Raw genomic sequence first — 22,624 nt, 5'->3', positions numbered from 1 at the left:
CTCCTCAAGGAAAAGCTCCAATCTTGCTGGCCATGTTTGTGAGGTGTAAGGGAGGTAACTCTTCTAATCTTCCTTTCCTAGAGGCTGGAATGGTTTTTGTGTTAACGAGTGGGACAGTTTGTTGTTGATTAGGAACAAAAGCTGAACAATGTTGTGGGTGATCCACTGTCAACAATATGCAACTTATGTTGTACTAATTTACCAGGTCCCTTCACTGTTGTAGTGATACAAGTTCTTCCTACAGCGTTAGGAGCGGTCAGGTAGCCTCGTGGTTAAAGTGTTCGCTCATCACACCGAAGACCTGGGTTCGATTCCCAACATGGGTACAGTGTGCTGAGCCCATTTTTCGGGTCCCCCGCCATGATATTGATTGAGTATTGCTAAAAGTGGCGTAGAACCATACTCACTCACCCCTACAGTATTACACTGTTGTAGAGATGTAGAAGCTGAACTCTCTGAGGTGTCACAGTTTATCAATCGATTGTGGGGAACACAAGCACAGGTCTATGGTACATCGAGTAGGCTATGACCATGACAAAGTTGGTGTTAGATTCACCACATGGGTACAGTGGAATCCTGTTCTTGGAGACCGACTGTGACAGCAATACTGATGGAAGCACAGTAAAATCCCCATTCTCCAGCCTTAGCCTCAGTTGCTTTAGGGCTGAGCCTGTCTTTAGGGTAGGGTGTGGCTGTCGGGGGCTTGAATATTCCTAAGTTCATTGCTTCAAGACATACGATTATCTTCTCTGAAAGGTGGAGCAGATTTCTTTTTGTGCATGACACATTTCTTTCAGCCAGCATGTCCTGTGAACAGTTCTATTTTGTGTAAAAAAAAATTAAAATCACTATTTTATTGATCATTATTTACACATTAAACATAATCTCCCCTCATGTTGCTCCTTTATGTGTTTTTTAATATATTTTTATTTGTTGTTTAGCACTTCATTACAGCTCTTCACCAATAAAACAATATAGTTTCCTCTTTACTAACAAACTACTTTTAGAAGTCAATGATGATTGTGTCAAACTACATCCCCATTTGACCAAACAGGAGGATAATGTGGACAGTATTAGCCAGATATTTCAATGTTTGAGGAAGAGGAAAGTAGGTATGATATGTCATGTTTTTCAGATGTCCGGAGACATGTTCTATATATCATGGGCCACATGCCAGATAAAAACCTGAATTAACATAGCCACGTCAATCATTCATATTCATAGGATACTCTATGGCACTTTGTTATTCCGATTCTACATTCCCATAGATGGGAGACTGTTGTTTTTATGACATTCCAAATACCTCTACATTTGCCATTGTGACAGTCCAAATACCGATCTATGTTTATGTAATGAGGCATTCCTGACCTGTGTGTTGCTGTATGACAGATGGTAATAGTTGTAGTTACGGGGGTATTAGTCAGCCTTGCTGGCTCCATCGGTGCTGGAACTCTAACTACCCCTCTGTGAGGGAGGCTGACCTTTACTGGGCCGGCACTACACACTGACAGACTGGTGGCTACACACACCGACACACACTGACAGACTGGTGGCTACACACACCGACACACACTGACACACACTGACAGACTGGTAGCTACACACACACTGACACACACTGACAGACTGGTGGCTACACACTGACACACACCGACAGACTGGTAGATACACACACACTGACACACACTGACAGACTGGTGGCTATACACACTGACACACACTGACAGACTGGTAGCTACACACACACTGACACACACTGACAGACTGGTGGCTATACACACTGACAGACTGGTGGCTACACACACCGACACACACTGACAGACTGGTGGCTATACACACTGACACACACTGACAGACTGGTGGCTACACACACCGACACACACTGACAGACTGGTTGCCATACACACACTGACAGACTGGTGGCTACACACACTGACACACTGACAGACTGGTGGCTATACACACTGACACACACTGACAGACTGGTAGCTACACACACACTGACACACACTGACAGACTGGTGGCTATACACACTGACAGACTGGTGGCTACACACACCGACACACACTGACAGACTGGTGGCTATACACACTGACACACACTGACAGACTGGTGGCTACACACACCGACACACACTGACAGACTGGTTGCCATACACACACTGACAGACTGGTGGCTACACACACTGACACACAGTGACAGACTGGTGGCTACACACACTGACACACAGTGACAGACTGGTGGCTACACACTGACACACACTGACAGACTGGTGGCTACACACTGACACACTGACAGACTGGTGGCTACACACACCAACACACACTGACACACTGACAGACTGGTGGCTACACACTGACACACACTGACACACACTGACAGACTGGTGGCTACACACTGACACACACTGACAGACTGGTGGCTACACACTGACACACACTGACAGACTGGTGGCTACACACACCGACACACACTGACAGACTGGTTGCCATACACACACTGACAGACTGGTGGCTACACACACTGACACACAGTGACAGACTGGTGGCTACACACACTGACACACACTGACAGACTGGTGGCTACACACACTGACACACTGACAGACTGGTGGCTATACACACTGACACACACCGACAGACTGGTGGCTACACACTGACACACACCGACAGACTGGTGGCTACACACACTGACACACTGACAGACTGGTGGCTACACACTGACACACACTGACAGACTGGTGGCTACACACACTGACACACTGACAGACTGGTGGCTACACACTGACACACACTGACAGACTGGTGGCTACACACACTGACACACAGTGACAGACTGGTGGCTACACACACTGACACAGACTGGTGGCTACACACACTGACACACTGACAGACTGGTGGCTACACACTGACAGACTGGTGGCTACACACTGACACACACCGACAGACTGGTGGCTACACACTGACAGACTGGTGGCTACACACTGACAGACTGACAGACTGGTGGCTACACACTGACAGACTGGTGGCTACACACACTGACAGACTGGTGGCTACACACACTGACACACTGACAGACTGGTGGCTACACACTGACAGACTGGTGGCTACACACTGACACACACTGACAGACTGGTGGCTACACACTGACAGACTGACAGACTGGTGGCTACACACTGACAGACTGGTGGCTACACACACTGACACACTGACAGACTGGTGGCTACACACTGACACACACTGACAGACTGGTGGCTACACACACTGACACACAGTGACAGACTGGTGGCTACACACACTGACACACACTGACAGACTGGTGGCTACACACACTGACACACTGACAGACTGGTGGCTACACACTGACACACACTGACAGACTGGTGGCTACACACTGACACACACCGACAGACTGGTGGCTACACACTGACAGACTGGTGGCTACACACTGACAGACTGACAGACTGGTGGCTACACACTGACAGACTGGTGGCTACACACACTGACACACACTGACAGACTGGTGGCTACACACACTGACACACTGACAGACTGGTGGCTACGCACTGACAGACTGGTGGCTACACACTGACACACACTGACAGACTGGTGGCTACACACTGACAGACTGACAGACTGGTGGCTACACACTGACAGACTGGTGGCTACACACACTGACACACACTGACAGACTGGTGGCTACACACTGACACACTGACAGACTGGTGGCTACACACTGACACACACTGACAGACTGGTGGCTACACACTGACACACACTGACAGACTGGTGGCTACACACTGACACACTGACAGACTGGTGGCTACACACTGACACACACTGACAGACTGGTGGCTACACACTGACACACACTGACAGACTGGTGGCTACACACTGACACACTGACAGACTGGTGGCTACACACTGACACACACTGACAGACTGGTGGCTACACACTGACACACACTGACAGACTGGTGGCTACACACTGACACACTGACAGACTGGTGGCTACACACTGACACACTGACAGACTGGTGGCTACACACACCAACACACACTGACACACACTGACACACTGACAGACTGGTGGCTACACACTGACACACACTGACACACACTGACAGACTGGTGGCTACACACTGACACACACCGACAGACTGGTGGCTACACACTGACACACACTGACAGACTGGTGGCTACACACACCGACACACACTGACAGACTGGTTGCCATACACACACTGACAGACTGGTGGCTACACACACTGACACACAGTGACAGACTGGTGGCTACACACACTGACACACACTGACAGACTGGTGGCTACACACACTGACACACTGACAGACTGGTGGCTATACACACTGACACACACCGACAGACTGGTGGCTACACACTGACACACACCGACAGACTGGTGGCTACACACACTGACACACTGACAGACTGGTGGCTACACACTGACACACACTGACAGACTGGTGGCTACACACACTGACACACTGACAGACTGGTGGCTACACACTGACACACACTGACAGACTGGTGGCTACACACACTGACACACAGTGACAGACTGGTTGCTACACACACTGACACACACTGACAGACTGGTGGCTACACACACTGACACACTGACAGACTGGTGGCTACACACTGACACACACTGACAGACTGGTGGCTACACACTGACACACACCGACAGACTGGTGGCTACACACTGACAGACTGGTGGCTACACACTGACAGACTGACAGACTGGTGGCTACACACACTGACACACACTGACAGACTGGTGGCTACACACACTGACACACTGACAGACTGGTGGCTACACACTGACACACACTGACAGACTGGTGGCTACACACTGACACACACTGACAGACTGGTGGCTACACACTGACAGACTGACAGACTGGTGGCTACACACTGACAGACTGGTGGCTACACACACTGACAGACTGGTGGCTACACACTGACACACTGACAGACTGGTGGCTACACACTGACACACACTGACAGACTGGTGGCTACACACTGACACACACTGACAGACTGGTGGCTACACACTGACACACTGACAGACTGGTGGCTACACACTGACACACACTGACAGACTGGTGGCTACACACTGACACACTGACAGACTGGTGGCTACACACTGACACACACTGACAGACTGGTGGCTACACACTGACACACACTGACAGACTGGTGGCTACACACTGACACACTGTGGACAATCTCTTGACACACAGAGTGAAGTGGGCCTGTGTTTACCATTGTTCTTTTGTAATCTTTTTACTTACATAGCTAACAGGATGAAAAAAATGATTACACACTTATATTGAAAGATAAAACAGGTCCTACCCTTCAAGTTGATAATTTGTACCATGTCCATACACGCAAGATGCTGACAGGAAGTTGTGTTCCTGGGATGCTGGTCATGTCCTGAAGAGATATCTGTCTGCATGGGCGGACTTTGGGCTGTTGCAAGACGTGCAGCTGCTCTACTCTGGTCTGCCTGTCATCTCTTCATGGCCATTTATCATGACAAGACGTGTCTGTGCTTCAGCATTTTCACTCATTTTCACTCAATTTTCCAATATAATAATTATGCATCACATTTTGTAAGCGGACATGCTGATAGTGTGAGTGAGCCCATCTGATATCTGTGCTTTTGGGACAGTATGAAAACATTTTATTGCTCTAATGGTTTCGAAATTTATCTATGTTACTCTCTTTAAGCGTTATCTCAAGATATCATCCAAAGCAATTTATTGTCTCCTTTGAGAAAGTTGACAGATTTCAGTCAAAGTTTGATAGCCCCTGACCCTTAAAGCTTTTTTTCTTGTTCTATTTGATTTGCACCATTTCTGTATTTAAATGATCTATAAAATGGCAACATTTATATTTAACAGCAGTTTTAATGACAAGCAGCAATATACCATTTTTCACACAAAAAGGTGAAAAATATGAATGAATGTATAGTGGAATAGTATTTGTGGTTGCATTTAATGTAAATACTCGAGTGACCTGTGAAGATCTGGGGTAGAATAGGTCTTCAGCAACCCATGCTTGCCGTAAAAGGTTACTGTGCTTGTCGTAAGAGGCGACTAATGGGATCGGGTGGTCAGGCTCCCTGACTTGGTTGATGCATGTCATCATATTCCAATTGCGTGGATCCATGCTCATGATGTCCATCACTGGATTGTCTGGTCCAGACTCGATTATTTACAGACCGCCGTCATATGGCTGGAATAATGGTGAGTGCGGCGGTAACAAACAAAAAATACTTGAGTTTAAAATAAGGCACAGAGTGAGTGAGACAGACAACTAAATGGATGTGATGCTCCACCACTTGTTGATTGCATGTTATTGTACTGAGGTGGAGGGGTGTGTGCACGAGTGTGCAATTCACTGTTCACAGTTGGGTCCCTTGGACACACTTATGTTTGAGGGTTCGAGTCCCAGCCCTGATAATGTTTGTAGGTTTGTCAGCACCGTACCCGTGCTCGTGGGTTTCCCAAAGTATTAAACGTCTGAAACCTGCATCACTTTGGGCCTTTTCACCCACATTAAGCCCACATGCTGTGATTTAAGCGGCATTAAACCCATCTCACTCACTGTAATATAAGCAGCATTAAACCCATCTCACTCACTGTGATATAAGCAGCATTAAACCCATCTCACTCACTGTGATATAAGCAGCATTAAACCCATCTCACTCACTGTGATATAAACAGCATTAAACCCATCTCACACACTGTGATATAAGCAGCATTAAACCCATCTCACTGTGATATAAGCCGCATTAAACCCATCTCACACACTGTGATATAAACGGCATTAAACCCATCTCACTCACTGTGATATAAACGGCATTAAACCCATCTCACTCACTGTTGCACCCCAACAGCGTGGGATGTTGCTTTACGTGATTATAATATAATTTTCTGAGTTGTGACAAGATCCAGGATCGGGAGCACATAGCTGGAATTCTAAATTTGCAAACAATGTCATCTCCAGGGAAACACAGGATGTCGAGACAAACAAATGCCTCGATTCTGAGATGTTCCCTTATTTATGTCAATCAGTATAGTTGTTCCAGACAAAGAATACTCATTGTTCAACATTGTGAGGCTTGGATGAAAATACATACAGGAACATCACCTACTTATTATGACCCTGATATATGAAGCCCCACATCTTTCTTGTCAGCACAAAGATATTGGTAATTATAAGGTTGGTAATTAAAGTTGACAATAGCCCACTAATGAAGGCCTCTCATGGGGGCTTGAAGAGAGAGCCTGTTCCGGTCAAGTCAGAATAGAAGGTCTTGAATGTCTGACCAGAAACTCCAGGACCGATATCGATCAATTGTTACTGACAGAGGCCAGTTGGTGACGGCACATCTTGTGTTAATCAACGCTGACTGATCACGTGGTGGTTATTGTCCAGGCAGAGGGCTGGTCAGTGTTCAATAAAATGACAATAATGTTTTATTATAGTGTCACATGTTGAACAATGTTAAAGACCTTTTACTTTCTACTCAGTGTCCAGGCAGATTGCTGGTCAGTGTTCAATAAAATGACAGAAATGTTTTACTATAGTGTCACATGTTGTACAATGATGAAAGATAAGTTAGGCCATTATATAAATCTATTATTTGATTTTCATTCCCAGTCACCTCCCTATGAAACACATTTGCTGAAGTCAATGTTTTGTCCCCTAATACCAACAAAGAAAATCACTGTGTTCCCATCTTTTGTCACATCAAATACTCAATTTTCTTGGATACCCCCACCAAATTGTCATGCGTCATGTGACTCACATGTACATAGACCGCTAATGTATGATAAAAATGTAAATGAAAATAGTATGAAAATATAAAGCCTCCAGACACAATTTTTCACAAATATGGATGATTGGGTGGAAAATAAAAGCTTCATTCCAATTGGCTTTTTAAATGGGGTACATAAATTAGCCTCAATGATTGCCTTTTCGGCAGGGTCGCTTTATAGATGGCGATATACGGGAATATAGAAAAGACATCAACAAATGACAATAAAATCATTCTGACAAAAGTCTCAGTGTTATATAGAAATGATGGAAATAAAATGAAAGCGTCCCTGCACATAAAAAATGATTGTGTTTCCCGGGCCAAAGAGAATAAATTAAGAAAGGAATCCCTTCTTAATCTAGAATCGTTTGGCAATTAATTGTTCTGGGCTCCATTTGGATTTTATTTTCTATTTTGTAGATTCCTTTTTTTAAATAAGATAAGTTCTGGGACTGAATGTTAGTCTGATGAGAATGTCCCTCCGAGTGTGTCTGTGCTACACTGCGAAACACCATAGTTTATCATTAAACAGACTGTGCAATGTAAGAAGTCAGATTGAATGTACAACAATAAACCGAGTGGAATAGTGTTGTTTGTTCAGGAGCATTCATTAGCCTGCTTCTTGTCCCGAGTCTTGGCAACTGTTTAATGACCTACCCTGGTGAAATTGATACATCTGTTGATGTTGGGTCTGGTGAAATCTGGGACCCTGGCACACTACCTTAATATAGTACCTGTATAAACATAACCTACTTGTTGTTTGTAAGGGCTGTTTGTCATATGGTTGGCTTAGCTAATGGTGGAACAGAAGTATCTATGTATAATTAATGATTGTTACAAAAGAGGATATCAATTCTCACATGAGCCAGTGTGGGTGTAAGATTGCTTAGCTGTGAATCCTGCAGAACCTCTGCCACAGCTATAATTGAGGTATTTATCATACAAATGGTAACTGGATATTCTTATTAACATATGGGTGACATTTTTCTGTGCCCAAGGCTGTGCCCTACTTGATCTTCAGGTTCCACCTCCTTACCCTGAGGCAATATCGTCACCTCTCCTTCCATCAAGGCTCTTCGTCCCACCAAGTCTGTTATCAAGGCTTCATTCAGCAAGGCCACCATCTTCCACTTAGTCTAGCCAGACTCACACCACACACCATCAAGGCTCCACCACACATCATCAAGGCTCCACTAACATCATCAAGGCTCCACCACACACCATCAAGGCTCCACCCCACATCATCAAGGCTCCACCACACACCATCAAGGCTCCACCACACACCATCAAGGCTCCACCACACATCATCAAGGCTCCACCACACACCATCAAGGCTCCACCACACATCATCAAGGCTCCACCACACACCATCATGGTTCCACCACACACCATCAAGGCTCCACCACACATCATCAAGGCTCCACCACACACCATCATGGTTCCACCACACACCATCAAGGCTCCACCACACACCATCATGGTTCCACCACACATCATCAAGGCTCATCCACACACCATCAAGGCTCCACCACACATCATCAAGGCTCCACCACACACCGTCAAGGCTCCACCACACACCATCAAGGCTCCACCACACACCATCAAGGCTCCACCACACACCATCAAGGCTCCACCACACATCATCAAGGCTCCACCACACACCATCAAGGCTCCACCACACACCATCAAGGCTCCACCACACATCATCAAGGTCCACCATACATCATCAAGGCTCCACCACACACCATCAAGGCTCCACCACACATCATCAAGGTCCACCACACATCATGAAGGCTCCACCCCACACCATCAAGGCTCCTTCCCACATCATCAAGGCTCCACCACACATCATCAAGGCTCCACACCACACCATCAAGGCTCCTTCCCACACCATCAAGGCTCCACTCAACACCATCAAGGCTCCATCCCTCTCTATTTAAGCTCCACCCCACAAAGTCAAGCACCTCCCCGCCCCCCGTCCACCCCTCAAGTTCTCTGTACCTGGAAGGCAGCACCTCCCCTGTGTGTGTGGCAAGTGTGGCCACCAGTCCCCGAGTCGACTCAGCCTCACCCAGCGTTCCCCATGACCTTTTGTGTCCCCCATGACCTTTTGATGTATGTCCCCCAGAGGCCATCAGTTCTTCCCTCTCAGATTGTCCGATATCCACAAATAAAAAACCAAGAAGCAATATCAGGATAAAAACACACTCCTATTTCCTTGTTTACCATGTTTTCTCATAAAGTCAATTCAAGCTTTTAATTTTTGTGTTGCCAAGGGCTATCAAACACTCTTCAATTCCTAGAGAAGGATTGGTCAGTACATATCTATACTTCAGTTTGTCAAGGGTTGTTTTGAAAGGTTTGTTAGGAAATGTTTTGTTGTTGTAAGACGTGTGAAAGTTCAAGAACTAACTGAAGCATATTTTATTAAATGTCTTCGCACTTGGTGATGGTGGCTGGGAAGGGATAAAGTATTTTCCATTGTAAATGTATTCAGTATGTTTTAATGTTTAATTCAGCATGGCCCCTGTAAGTGGGGGGGTGTTTAACTCTCCGTGAGTGACTGTCAGCATCAGATGACACCAAACACTGTCAGCACCAGATGACGTCAAACACTGTCAGCATCAGATGACACCAAACACTGTCAGCATCAGATGACATCAAACACTGTCAGCATCAGATGACATCTAACACTGTCAGCACCAGATGACACCAAACACTGTCAGCTCCAGATGACATCTAACACTGTCAGCTCCAGATGACGTCTAACACTGTCAGCATCAGATGACGTCTAACACTGTCAGCACCAGATGACATCTAACACTGTCAGCACCAGATGACATCTAACACTGTCAGCATCAGATGACATCAAACACTGTCAGCATCAGATGACAACTAACACTGTCAGCATCAGATGACATCTAACACTGTCAGCACCAGATGACATCTAACACTGTCAGCACCAGATGACATCAAAGACTGTCAACACCAGATGACATCTAACACTGTCAGCTCCAGATGACATCTAACACTGTCAGCATCAGATGACATCTAACACTGTCAGCATCAGATGACATCTAACACTGTCAGCACCAGATGACATCTAACACTGTCAGCACCAGATGACATCTAAAGATCACTGTCAGTGGAGTTTCAGTTGGTTGGACAGTTGTTAAACTTATCACATGGGTTTGATTTTGCTGCAGGATGAGTATAGGCTGTTAGAACTGAGAAGGGGATGAGTATAGGCTGCTAGAGCTGAAAATGGGATGAGTATAGGCTGCTAGAACTGAGAAGGGGATGAGTATAGGCTGCTAGAACTGTGTAGGGGATGAGTATAGGCTGCTAGAGCTGAGAAGGGGATGAGTATAGGCTGCTAGAGCTGAGAAGGGGATGAGTATAGGCTGCTAGAGCTGAGAAGGGGATGAGTATAGGCTGCTAGAACTGTGTAGGGGATGAGTATAGGCTGCTAGAGCTGAGAAGGGGATGAGTATAGGCTGCTAGAGCAGAGAAGGGGATGAGTATAGGCTGCTACAGCTGAGAAGGAGATGAGTATAGGCTGCTAGAGCTGAGAAGGGGATGAGTATAGGCTGCTAGAACTGAGAAGGGGATGAGTATAGGCTGCTAGAACTGTGTAGGGGATGAGTATAGGCTGCTAGAACTGAGAAGGGGATGAGTATAGGCTGCTAGAACTGTGTAGGGGATGAGTATAGGCTGCTAGAACTGTGTAGGGGATGAGTATAGGCTGCTAGAGCTGAGAAGGGGATGAGTATAGGCTGCTAGAACTGAGAAGGGGATGAGTATAGGCTGCTAGAACTGTGTAGGGGATGAGTATAGGCTGCTAGAGCTGAGAAGGGGATGAGTATAGGCTGCTAGAGCTGAGAAGGGGATGAGTATAGGCTGCTAGAACTGTGTAGGGGATGAGTATAGGCTGCTAGAACTGTGTAGGGGATGAGTATAGGCTGCTAGAACTGAGAAGGGGATGAGTATAGGCTGCTAGAGCTGAGAAGGGGATGAAAGGATTAATGGAATGGGGTTGATTGTTTTTATCAATATATGCTCTGGGGACTGTACAAGAATTATATTGGCAGATTCTTTGTGGATGTTTCTTTTCATGACTGCTTTGGAATAAATTCCAAAGCAAGTGATTCATGTTACCTTGAGACAGACGTCAAATGCACAAATTACCTGGAAGTGAAGTAAAGTGTATAATTCTAGTTCAGGGCACATATTAAATCCCAAATAGTGTATACTCTTTGCCTGCAGATTATGTCTATTCATATGTGGAATAATACATTTTCATAATCAGTTTCCTCCATTTCATTCAATTCAGTAATAAGTTACCATGGTAACGTACATGATGTTTACTTCAGAAATACTTCGCACATTTCCAAAAGTGCGACCTCAAGGAAAGGATTTATACATGTGATTATACGGATGGAATGTCAGCACATGTTTGTTTCCTCCGCTGTGTGTGGAGAATGCACTGTTTCCCTACCACTTATCAAAGGTCAGTGCTTAAGGCCAACTAAAACCGCTGATCTTCATTGACACCTTTGGCGACCAACAAAGCTACATTATATCTTCCCTAGCCTCTGGACATAGTGCTTGGAATTTTATTTATGTGACTATGGTCAGGTTAAATTTGCAAGTGATTGCTTTACTTTCAGATTTTAAAGATATTTTTGACAATTTTAAGGATGAACATTCACTATCTGAAAACATGAAATGAAAGAGACAGGAATTGATTTCGGATGCAGTTTAATTTGGAGATGATGTGTAGTTGTGAGGATAATATTGTTGCTGTAATACTACTCCCCAGTAGTTAAATCACAAGAATAGAGTTCCCTGGGCTGAAGTTGGAAATGTTTTGAGATTCTCAGATAAGAGATGACGTAGTTTAAGCTGCAAGTCTAGCTGCAAATTGACACATCAACATATCAGTTTCTGGCATACATGTCTATTTTTGACACCGGAGAAACTGAATCTATACTACCTGTTCCAGTGTAGTCACAGTTGCAAGCCAGAGAGGATTATGATAATTAAGATGTTCCTGAATCTGATGGTTTTCATGCTGTTCATGACTGCCTCTGTGGTCTAATTTAGTGGTAGAGTGTCCGCCCGGAGAGTGGAAGGTCGGGGGTTTGATCCCCGGCCGCCTCATACCAAAAGACATTCAAAGATGGTACTTGTTGTTACCCTGCCTGGCACTTGGCATTAAGGGGCTAAAACAAGGACTGGTCTGCTCAGAGTCAGTATACTGTGACTGAGTGGGGTATCCATGTTAAACTGTGACATGGTATCTCAGTGGGCCAAAACAAGGACTTGTCGGCTCGGAGTCAGTACACTGTGTCTGAGTGGGGTATTCCTTCCCAGCGTGTGACACCTTCATTACACTCAGAGTCACATCATTGCCGTCAGTGTGGGCGCGGCAGTTTCAAGAATCTTGAAATTTGCCCTCTATCCCAAAATGTAGTAATGTTTATACTTTTTTTTGCGACTTTTGGGGATGCCATCATAGCCCATTTTGAAAACGTTTCAAGTGACCAGATTTCCCTGATGAATTTACCTTTCCGTTTGTTTAATCAGATTGGTTTGAGATTGCAGACAAACCGAATTCACCCAACTCCCCCCTTGCATTCTTACTATATCAATTACATGACAGTTGTAATGAAACAGAATTTCAAATTGATTGTTGGTGTCCTCGTAGACTAATAAACAGAAATCTTCATGGACTGTTGGTGTCTGTTGGTGTCCTCGTAGACTAATAAACAGAAATCTTCATGGACTGTTGGTGTCCTCATAGACTAATAGACAGAAATCTTCATGGACTGTTGGTGTGTTGGTGTCCTCGTAGACTAATAAACAGAAATCTTCATGGACTGTTGGTGTCCTCATAGACTAATAAACAGAAATCTTCATGGACTGTTGGTGTCCTGGTAGACTAATAGACAGAAATCTTCATGGACTGTTGGTGTCCTCGTAGACTAATAAACAGAAATCTTCATGGACTGTTGGTGTCCTCATAGACTAATAAACAGAAATCTTCATGGACTGTTGATACAACTCTCATATAGTTATATTGACACAACGTTAATCCTGACTTTGGTGTTCTCAGTGAAACTGTCCTGATCAACAAAGTTATGGATTAACAAATCATGGTAACATATCAGGGTTCATAAAAATCATTTGTGCCCAGTGTATTGTTTCCGTCATCCGGATGGCATTGTTGATGTCGTCTGAATCTTTTGTGACGTGAGGTCGGAATGACGTTACTCTAGAATCATTCGACAAATTGTGGTTCCAATGCTGTTGCTACTTGCTGTCCTTATTTATCGCTCGGGAAATACCGAAATTTTGACACTCGTGTCGTAAATATTGTATGACATGAACACTCATATAATATCCTCTATATATGAGATAGCTACATGATAAATCAGAAAGAGCAATGAAGAATAAAGTGTGTTTTATTATCCCCCGCCGCGCGAAAGCGCGAAGCGGGGGATATAGTATTCACGACCGTCCGTACGTCCGTCCGTACGTCCGTACGTCCGTCTGTCCGTCCGTCCGTACGTCCGTCCGTACGTCCCACCTGTTTGTTGCCGCGATATCTCAAGAACTAAACACTGGATTGTCTTCATATTTGGAACTATGGTGTATATACAGACTCCGCAGACACCAGTCGGTTTTGGTGACCTTGACCCCATTTTCAAGGTCACAGCAGGCATATCTGCTTTTGGAGTTGGAAAACGGTGTTGCCGCAATATCTCAAGAACTAATCTCTGGAATGTCTTCATATTTGGAACTATGGTGTATATACAGACTCCGCAGACACCAGTCGGTTTTGGTGACCTTGACCCCATTTTCAAGGTCACAGCAGGCATATCTGCTTTTGGAGTTGGAAAACGGTGTTGCCGCGATATCTCAAGAACTAAACACTGGATTGTCTTCATATTTGGAACTATGGTGTATATACAGACTCCGCAGACACCAGTCGGTTTTGGTGACCTTGATCCCATTTTCAAGGTCACAGCAGACAAATCTGCTTTTAGAGTTGGAAAACGGTGTTGCCGCGATATCTCAAGAACTAAACACTGCATTGTCTTCATATTTGGAACTATAGTGTATATACAGACTCCGCAGACACCAGTCGGTTTTGGTCACCTTGATCCCATTTTCAAGGTCACAGCAGGCAAATCTGCTTTTGGAGTTAGAAAACAGTGTTGCCGCGATATCTCAAGAACTAATCGCTGGATTGTCTTCATATTTGGAACTATAGTGTATATACAGACACCGCATACACCTGTCAGATTTGGTGACCTTGACCCCATTTTCAGGGTCACAGCAGGCAAATCTGTTTTTGGAGTTGGAAAACGGTGTTGCCACAATATCTCAAGAACTAATCGCTGGATTGTCTTCATATTTGGTACTATGGTGTACAGGCGGGGGATATTTCGTCACTCTGTGACAAATACTTGTTTCAAGATAAAACTCTGTTCTACAATGACATCATTTCCGGAGATTTAAACATGCGCTCGCAACTTGATGACGTAAATTGGAAGACGTTATTTTTATAGGGAAGTAACTCATGAGCTGTTCACCATAGCTGGGTAACATAGGGAGAATAAACCGCGAGTGGTTTATTCTCCCTGCAGTCACAGTTTTATTGTACGATAAACAACTCTGACTCGTTTATTTCTGAAGTATAATGTAAGGGTGCTGGAAGATGGGCTTTCTGGATTAACAGGGTCTGGACTATCAAAGTTTCACTGTGTATGGATTCTTTTTTACTATACTACTCAAAAGAAGTTAAGGAAATTGGAATGACAGATTATGTATTGTAATATGAAAGAAACAGGCGTTCTTTACTTCTTTTGAGTAGTATGTTTAGACAGTCCTTTTGTATTGGGGGCACAAAAAGAATGAACTTCACATTTTTCCCCATGTTGGAAAACGAACCTGTTTTCAGTGTGCCAAGCCCACGATTTAATATATAGGTTAGCCAACTGCCATTATGAAACCAAAAGTGGTCATAATAATAAAGTTTGTTTGTTTGTTGTTTAACGCCACACTCAGCAATATTCCAGCTATAAGATGGCGGTCTGTAAATAATAGAGTCTGAACCAGACAATCCAGTGATTGATATCATGAGCATCGATCCACGCAATTGGGATACAATGACATGCATCAACCAAGTCAGCGAGACTGACCATCCGAACCCGTTAGTCGCCTCTTACAACAAGCACAGTCGCCTTTTACAGCAAGCATGGGTTGCTGAAGACCTATTCTACCACGGACCTTCACGTTCCAGAATAATAAAGAAATGGAAACCAGAGGTGTGTATGCCCTGGTTCTTGTCCAGTGTTTTGGACTGAAGGAACGCTTGGTCTTATGTATTATTAACCCAAATTTGTTCGTTCTGATGCTGTGCTCTTAAATCCTAATTCCGGAAATTACATGTGCTTGAAAAGCTGCTGTTAAAAAAGTTTGTTAATTAATGAAAGGAAGGAAAACAGCTTTCACATGGATTCACTATACTCCTTAGGTTTCTGGAGATAAATATTACCAGTGGGTTCCAGGGTATCACTGTCTGACATTTCCCACAGAATGATTTACTGCAACTGCATACCGTAATATGCCTGAAAATGTAATTAAATGTTGCCATTTATGTTCAAAGATGTTTAATTAACCATGGTATGTTGTGTAATCAAATATTACGTTGGGAAACGATTGTTATACTATTTCAGTGTGAGTTGTTGAGCGTTTCGCTGCTTGTATCAGGTTTCTGTTTATTTTCTCCTCGATGGTATAGCAACCAGTATTATGGAATTTCATTACAGCATAAATATACAGAATTAGTTTTAATTAAATTTTGAATTTGGTACTGTTTCACAATACATTTTACTTGGAGATAATGATTGAGTTCTTATAGAGTATTATTACATGACTTTAGTTATGATCTGCATGAATCATCAGAAATATTATCCCTCTATTTATTTATGTCAGTCTTAGTTGATGCTATTCCGTTTGTAAGTGGATATCTTACAATCTGTTTCGGGAGAATTGCACTGTTTTGTGATTAAGTGCTGGTGTACCCATATCCCAGTAATTTGTACATGGATGATCGGCTTCAATAGATATACTTCCAGATAGGTGGGGATAGATATGGAGATTACCCACCTACGTCATGAGAAGCGGAGACACTGAGGGAGTTGGGCTTGCACCGCCAGGCCCACTTCATTCTGATGTCTTGTGTTTGGAAGATCCACAGATCCACTCACCTCACTATAAGACACAAATGAGGAGACATTTTACAGTGAGAAGGAAATGTGCTGGAAGAAAATGTTTTCAGGTTGAAAATGTGACGTCAAGAATATATGGGATAATGTGTTAGCTAGATATGTGTTTTTGAACTTCGAGGTTGTTTTGAGGTGATTGTGTTATAATGAGGTCGTAGTATATATAAAACTATATTGTTTCCCCAGTAGGCATACATCCCCTGAGGTTGCCAGCAGTGTTAGCGAGACTTAATGGCATATGCAAATGTTATTTCCGGAATTTCATATGTACACTCTTACATGTGAGAGTGAGAAGAAGCTGGTTGTCGTCACTGTCACTGACCATGTGGCATAGGACGTGTGGGGTGTCACTTGTTACCTGCCTTAACGAGGAGCACCAGCAGATGTGCTGAGACAGGTGACTTGTACACAGGTAGGACAGTACTGAGAGGACCCATGTCACAACACTGAGGATACCTGGCGACTGAACAGTTATAACATTCAGGAGAGATGTTATAACAGTGGAGACATTTATAACATCGAGAAGTGTTATAACAGGAGGAAAGTCTCAAGAGATAAATAACTGGGGAGAAATTTAATAACATCCACGAGAACTGTGGAAACGCTACGAAGAACCGTGATATTATGATATTAAAGACAACTTAAGACACTTTGTGAAGAATTTCAACCTGACTGACGACTTATTCAGGTCACAGGAAACTGATAAAAGAAGATAATTTCACGGAAGGGAGCATGAGATATTTACAAGAACAACTTCATCACACCACCATTAAGGAAACTGTCATATACCTTTGAAAAATATACTGGCAGCAGAAAACTACTACCACTGATTTTTTTTCTGTTCTCTGACCTGATTCAAAATCCTATGTTGCATAATGTTTTAAGTGTGCTTAATATAGAATTTATCAACTTTTATTTTATTGAGTTTTCTTGGTTTCGATGTCTTGTGAGATAAAGGGGTTATGTTGTTGACACTCCGCTGATGCTGTCCACTGCTTCAGGCAATATGGAGGTTTGCGCATAACAAGGTAAATTTTGAAAGTTGGTGAAACTGAATTTGATTTTGGTATGGAGAAATGCAATTATCTCACAGCAAAACTGGGTAATTGGACACAGAACATTATATGAGCGTGCCTTTTACATTTGACATTTGTTGGCAATACTGCTTGAAACCTAACAGCACCCTATCACCGTCAAGCCTTATACTAGCGGGCAGACTACTGGTCTTCATGGTAACTGTTTTGCAACAGGTCTGAAACATTGTAATTTGGGACTACGAATATAGGCTATCCACTAATTCTCTCTCAGTTTGCTTGAAATCGGAGGTGCCAATGTTTGACAAAACAACTAAATCATCACCGGAGTGTGTCGTAGGAAACTCTGTGAAAGAGCGACACAAAATGTTTAATAGTACGGAGGAAATCGGCATCCAGTGTGACTACGAGGATATCTACTGGGTAAGTTGATAGCTTTTGAATAATTACGAACTGAATTCACCTGGGAAGAACATAATTGTGTCATTGCTGTTGCAATGAACGGTTCTCAATTGGCTAGTTTTAATGTAAGAGACTGAGCCATGTTCAGCACCACAAGGCTAGTAAATGAACTTGTCCACAAACTAGTTGCTCACATGTTAATTACAACTGCATTCTTTGTGAACTGGAAGAAAATGTTTAATCTTGAACTATTCAGTGTAGTAGGATTCAGTTCAGGTTGACTAAGATTTAAATGTAATTAGTTGTCAAGTGGTAGTACCTAATTGTTAAAAGTTTCATGCATTTCTCTTTGGGATCCTTAGGCCATTACAGAATTAAAATTAATCAAATCACCAGGCTTTATTTTCACAGAAGGCATAAGATTAATTTCAACTTGGTAAACAATGGCTGGGTATTTTGGTAAGAAAATATGAAGCAGCACATTTCTGTTATTTGTTGAACTTAAAACCTTTTTTTCAGGACATGACCTTAACTCTTGGATCACCCTAAAAGAACAACCTGTCTAGGGCCTGCATTATAATTAACAGATAATAAGACCCATTGTTTTATCTTTTCATATGTGTATGGTTTTGCTCAATAAGCTTCAGACTGACCATACATCGGGGATTTAGAAAAGATTAAACTGTGTTGCATCATTCAGCAAATGTTCAACGTTATGGATAACAACTTCAGGTTTATTGCAGATAGCGACTTTTCAATGTAGATTCTTTCACCGTTATTCAGCTAGAGCTCTGGTATGTTTTCTTATTTACTCACAATCTCTAGAATGCCAATCAGATGCTCAGCAATTAGGTCTATTTGAGAAAAACCTTTTTAGTGCATTTTCTTATCCACAAATTTCAAATTTTTGTCAGTGAACTGAAAAGACGAAGTTCTTTTTGAGCAGCATGTTAGCGTAGTAGAGAAACCAGATCCCATAAGCTGTGCTCCTGCAAGGCTCATTTAAGCAGGTGTGTATCGGTATAAACACACACGCTATAGATGTAAGTTACAGTCAGAAGTGTTACTGGGAGCATCTTAGGCCTGGAGGATGTGATGATGTCCTCTACAAAGAGGGGGATTGAATTGTACGCAATTACCAACTGGGATGACAGATTTATTTTGTTTGGACTTTGAAACATTAATCACTGCCTCTGTGGTCTAGTGGTAGAGCGTCCGCCCGGAGAGCTGAAGGTCCAGGGTTCGATCCTGGGCTGCGTCATACCAAAAGACATTAAAAGATGGTTCTTGTTACGCTGTCAGATGCTCGGGATTAAAGGGCTAAAACAAGGACCGGTCTGCTTGGAGACAGTATACTGTGTCTGAGTAGGGTATTCATGTTAAACTGCAGCATGGTATCTCAGTGGGCTCGCACTATGAACTCAGCATTAGTCTGGACTACCAGCAACCACATGTGCATGCACGTCACTATATAAGTGCAATAATCTTGGACGCGATAAAAACACCATTCCTGAAAATGGTGGCACAAGCAGCAGGCTGTGGTTTGAAAACCAGGATCTCTTCAATGTTTATCCCGACTTAGAGACTCTTCCCACTCTCCTCATAACAACACACACACAGGCACACAAAAAATAACTGAAATACTGTTCAATTCAGCATAAACCTTGCTCACTCTATCGTAATATATTTAAGGAAATATGTGTATTAACATGATTAAAAACTTAATTAAGAATTTGCAGAAATGGTATAAATTTTCAGAATGTGAGCATATACTGGCAATTCTGACTTGCCCATCTCAGTGAAAAAATAGATTAAAGATAACTGTGTAAAACTACTTTGATTCATTGAATCATTTGAGCGTGATCTTCCATTCTTATCTTTGTGATGTGGATGTTTGAAGCCAACCAGGACATCATTGAGAAGCTGTGTTGTCAGTTTGCATCTAGCTACTCCATGATGATGACTTGATTTCACCCTGTAAAGATCTAGCCTTCATGTGGAGAGAGTGTCGTATATTACATTTAGTACACCCACTGCTCACCAGGGGGCAGTAATTGGGAATATTACATTAAGTATTGGGAAAATTACAGCAAAGATTTCCCGTCTACTCAACTGGAGGTAATTAGATTTGATTTCCTCTGCAGGCTATTCTGTAAGTTGTATTTTGTACGTAAAATGTCTCCTACGCAATAGGGTCTAAATTCTTTGAAAAAACCTCAGGTGTTAACTGAAATTATCGACAAGGTATTGAAGTAAATGCAATATGGTAATCACCTGTCACCTGATATCCTTCAATGTCTATTTGTAATGGTGACATCACCTGATATCCTTCAATGTCTATTTGTAATGGTGACATCACCTGATATCCTTCAATGGACTTTATGCTCATAACATTCAGCTACTTGTGACTTGATGCTCATAACGTTCAGGCACTCGAAGTGACTTGATGCTCATAACGTTCAGGTACTCGTAGTGACTTGATGCTTACAACGTTCAAGTACTCGTAGTGACTTGATGCTCATAACATTCAGTTACTCATAATAATGACTTGATGCTCATAACATTCAGTTACTCGTAGTGACTTGATGCTCACAACGTTCAGTTACTCATAGTGACTTGATGCTCAAAACATTCAGTTACTCGTAGTGACTTGATGCTCACAACGTTCAGTTACTCGTAGTGACTTGATGCTCATAACATTCAGTTACTCATGACTTGATGCTCATAACATTCAGTTACTCGTGACTTGATGCTCATAACGTTCAGTTACTCGTAGTGACTTGATGCTCACAACGTTCAGTTACTCGTAGTGACTTGATGCTCATAACATTCAGTTACTCATAATAATGACTTGATGCTCATAACATTCAGTTACTCATAATAATGACTTGATGCTCATAACATTCAGTTACTCATGACTTGATGCTCATAACGTTCAGTTACTCGTGACTTGATGCTCATAACGTTTAGTTACTCATAGTGACTTGATGCACATAACAGATCTATTTTGCACAGTGACCGAATGCATCCTTTTCCCCATGGAGATCTTAATGTTATTTCATATTTGACTCAAAAGAGTCCTAACAGATACAGTGTTATAGAATGCTATCCCATGCCTTCTTGGTTCTTGTAAGCATCTTTGATTATTATTAATTAAACAGATTAAAAGCTATCCAAAACATTATCATTAATTAAGAGTGTGAAAAAATGTCCATGTTTTGCATTAACGTTCAGTTACTCGTGGAACATCTATAGATGGGATAGTTGGTTTAATTACCAGAAAACATGCATATGTAACAGAATGTCTGTTCCGCTCTGCCGAACTGGCCAACTCTCGCTGACAGTGGGCGGAGAGCGGAACTGTCAAGTGAATGTTGACATGCTGGCTAGATGTGGCTGACAGCGGAGCTTCCTGGCCTCCAAGATGCTGGAGGTTGTCCGGGATGGCCCGATGATATACTTCCTGGTTCCAAGGACAGGCTTGTCAGAGCTGCTCATTGCCACTACAGAGTAACATTTCTCCCTCTTTGAAGTTTTCAAAAATGACAATTAAAACATTGTATAACAGTTGCGACAGGAGTTGGAGAGTGAGAAAATAGGACTTTGGGGTAATTTTTGGGGAAATATTAAACATAAACATGAAAGCATAACCATCCTCGATTATTCACCATAACAATTCCATTTGGCATAAATGGCACAATAGCTGAGAAAAAATGGCCAAAGTTGAACCCATTAGGGATTCAAACCTGTGCATTAGTGTGATCATCAGTGTAATCGTTGGACCAACTGCTCCAAATATGGCAAAACTAAGAGAGGAATGTCAGGCAGTCTATGTGATAAATATATTTCAGACTCGTCAATCGATGCTCATGATGTCAATCACTGGATTGTCATATAGCTGGAATATTTCTGAGTGTAGTGTTAAACAAACAAACAAAGAATAATAAACAGGATTTTATAAACTAATGATCAGTGTATGTCTTAATTGTTGCAGATTGTCAATTAAAATCTTTGGTCATTTGGTCGTTTGACATCAAAT

At 42.9% G+C, this 22,624-nt stretch overlaps 1 protein-coding gene across 4 annotated transcripts in view; it reads left to right on the top strand.

Moving 5' to 3' along the window:
• Window positions 1–22,624, top strand: part of LOC139475104 (cGMP-inhibited 3',5'-cyclic phosphodiesterase 3A-like) — a 201,803-nt gene that overhangs the window by 120,305 nt on the left and 58,874 nt on the right. Inside the window, exon 1 of one of the 4 annotated variants that reach the window (XM_071258353.1) lies at window positions 18,410–18,606. The exons of the other annotated variants lie outside the window; for them this stretch is intronic. Within the exon in view, the coding sequence (XP_071114454.1) occupies window positions 18,481–18,606 (126 nt within the window). The 5' untranslated portion in view covers window positions 18,410–18,480. Of the gene's footprint in view, window positions 1–18,409; window positions 18,607–22,624 lie in introns of those variants that run through there. 4 annotated transcript variants of the gene reach the window in all.

This window comes from Haliotis cracherodii, unplaced genomic scaffold, assembly GCF_022045235.1.
Source record: "Haliotis cracherodii isolate W230 unplaced genomic scaffold, xgHalCrac1.p SCAF_3, whole genome shotgun sequence".
Lineage (NCBI taxonomy): Eukaryota > Metazoa > Mollusca > Gastropoda > Lepetellida > Haliotidae > Haliotis > Haliotis cracherodii.
This window is presented reverse-complemented; position numbering and strand designations above follow the sequence as displayed.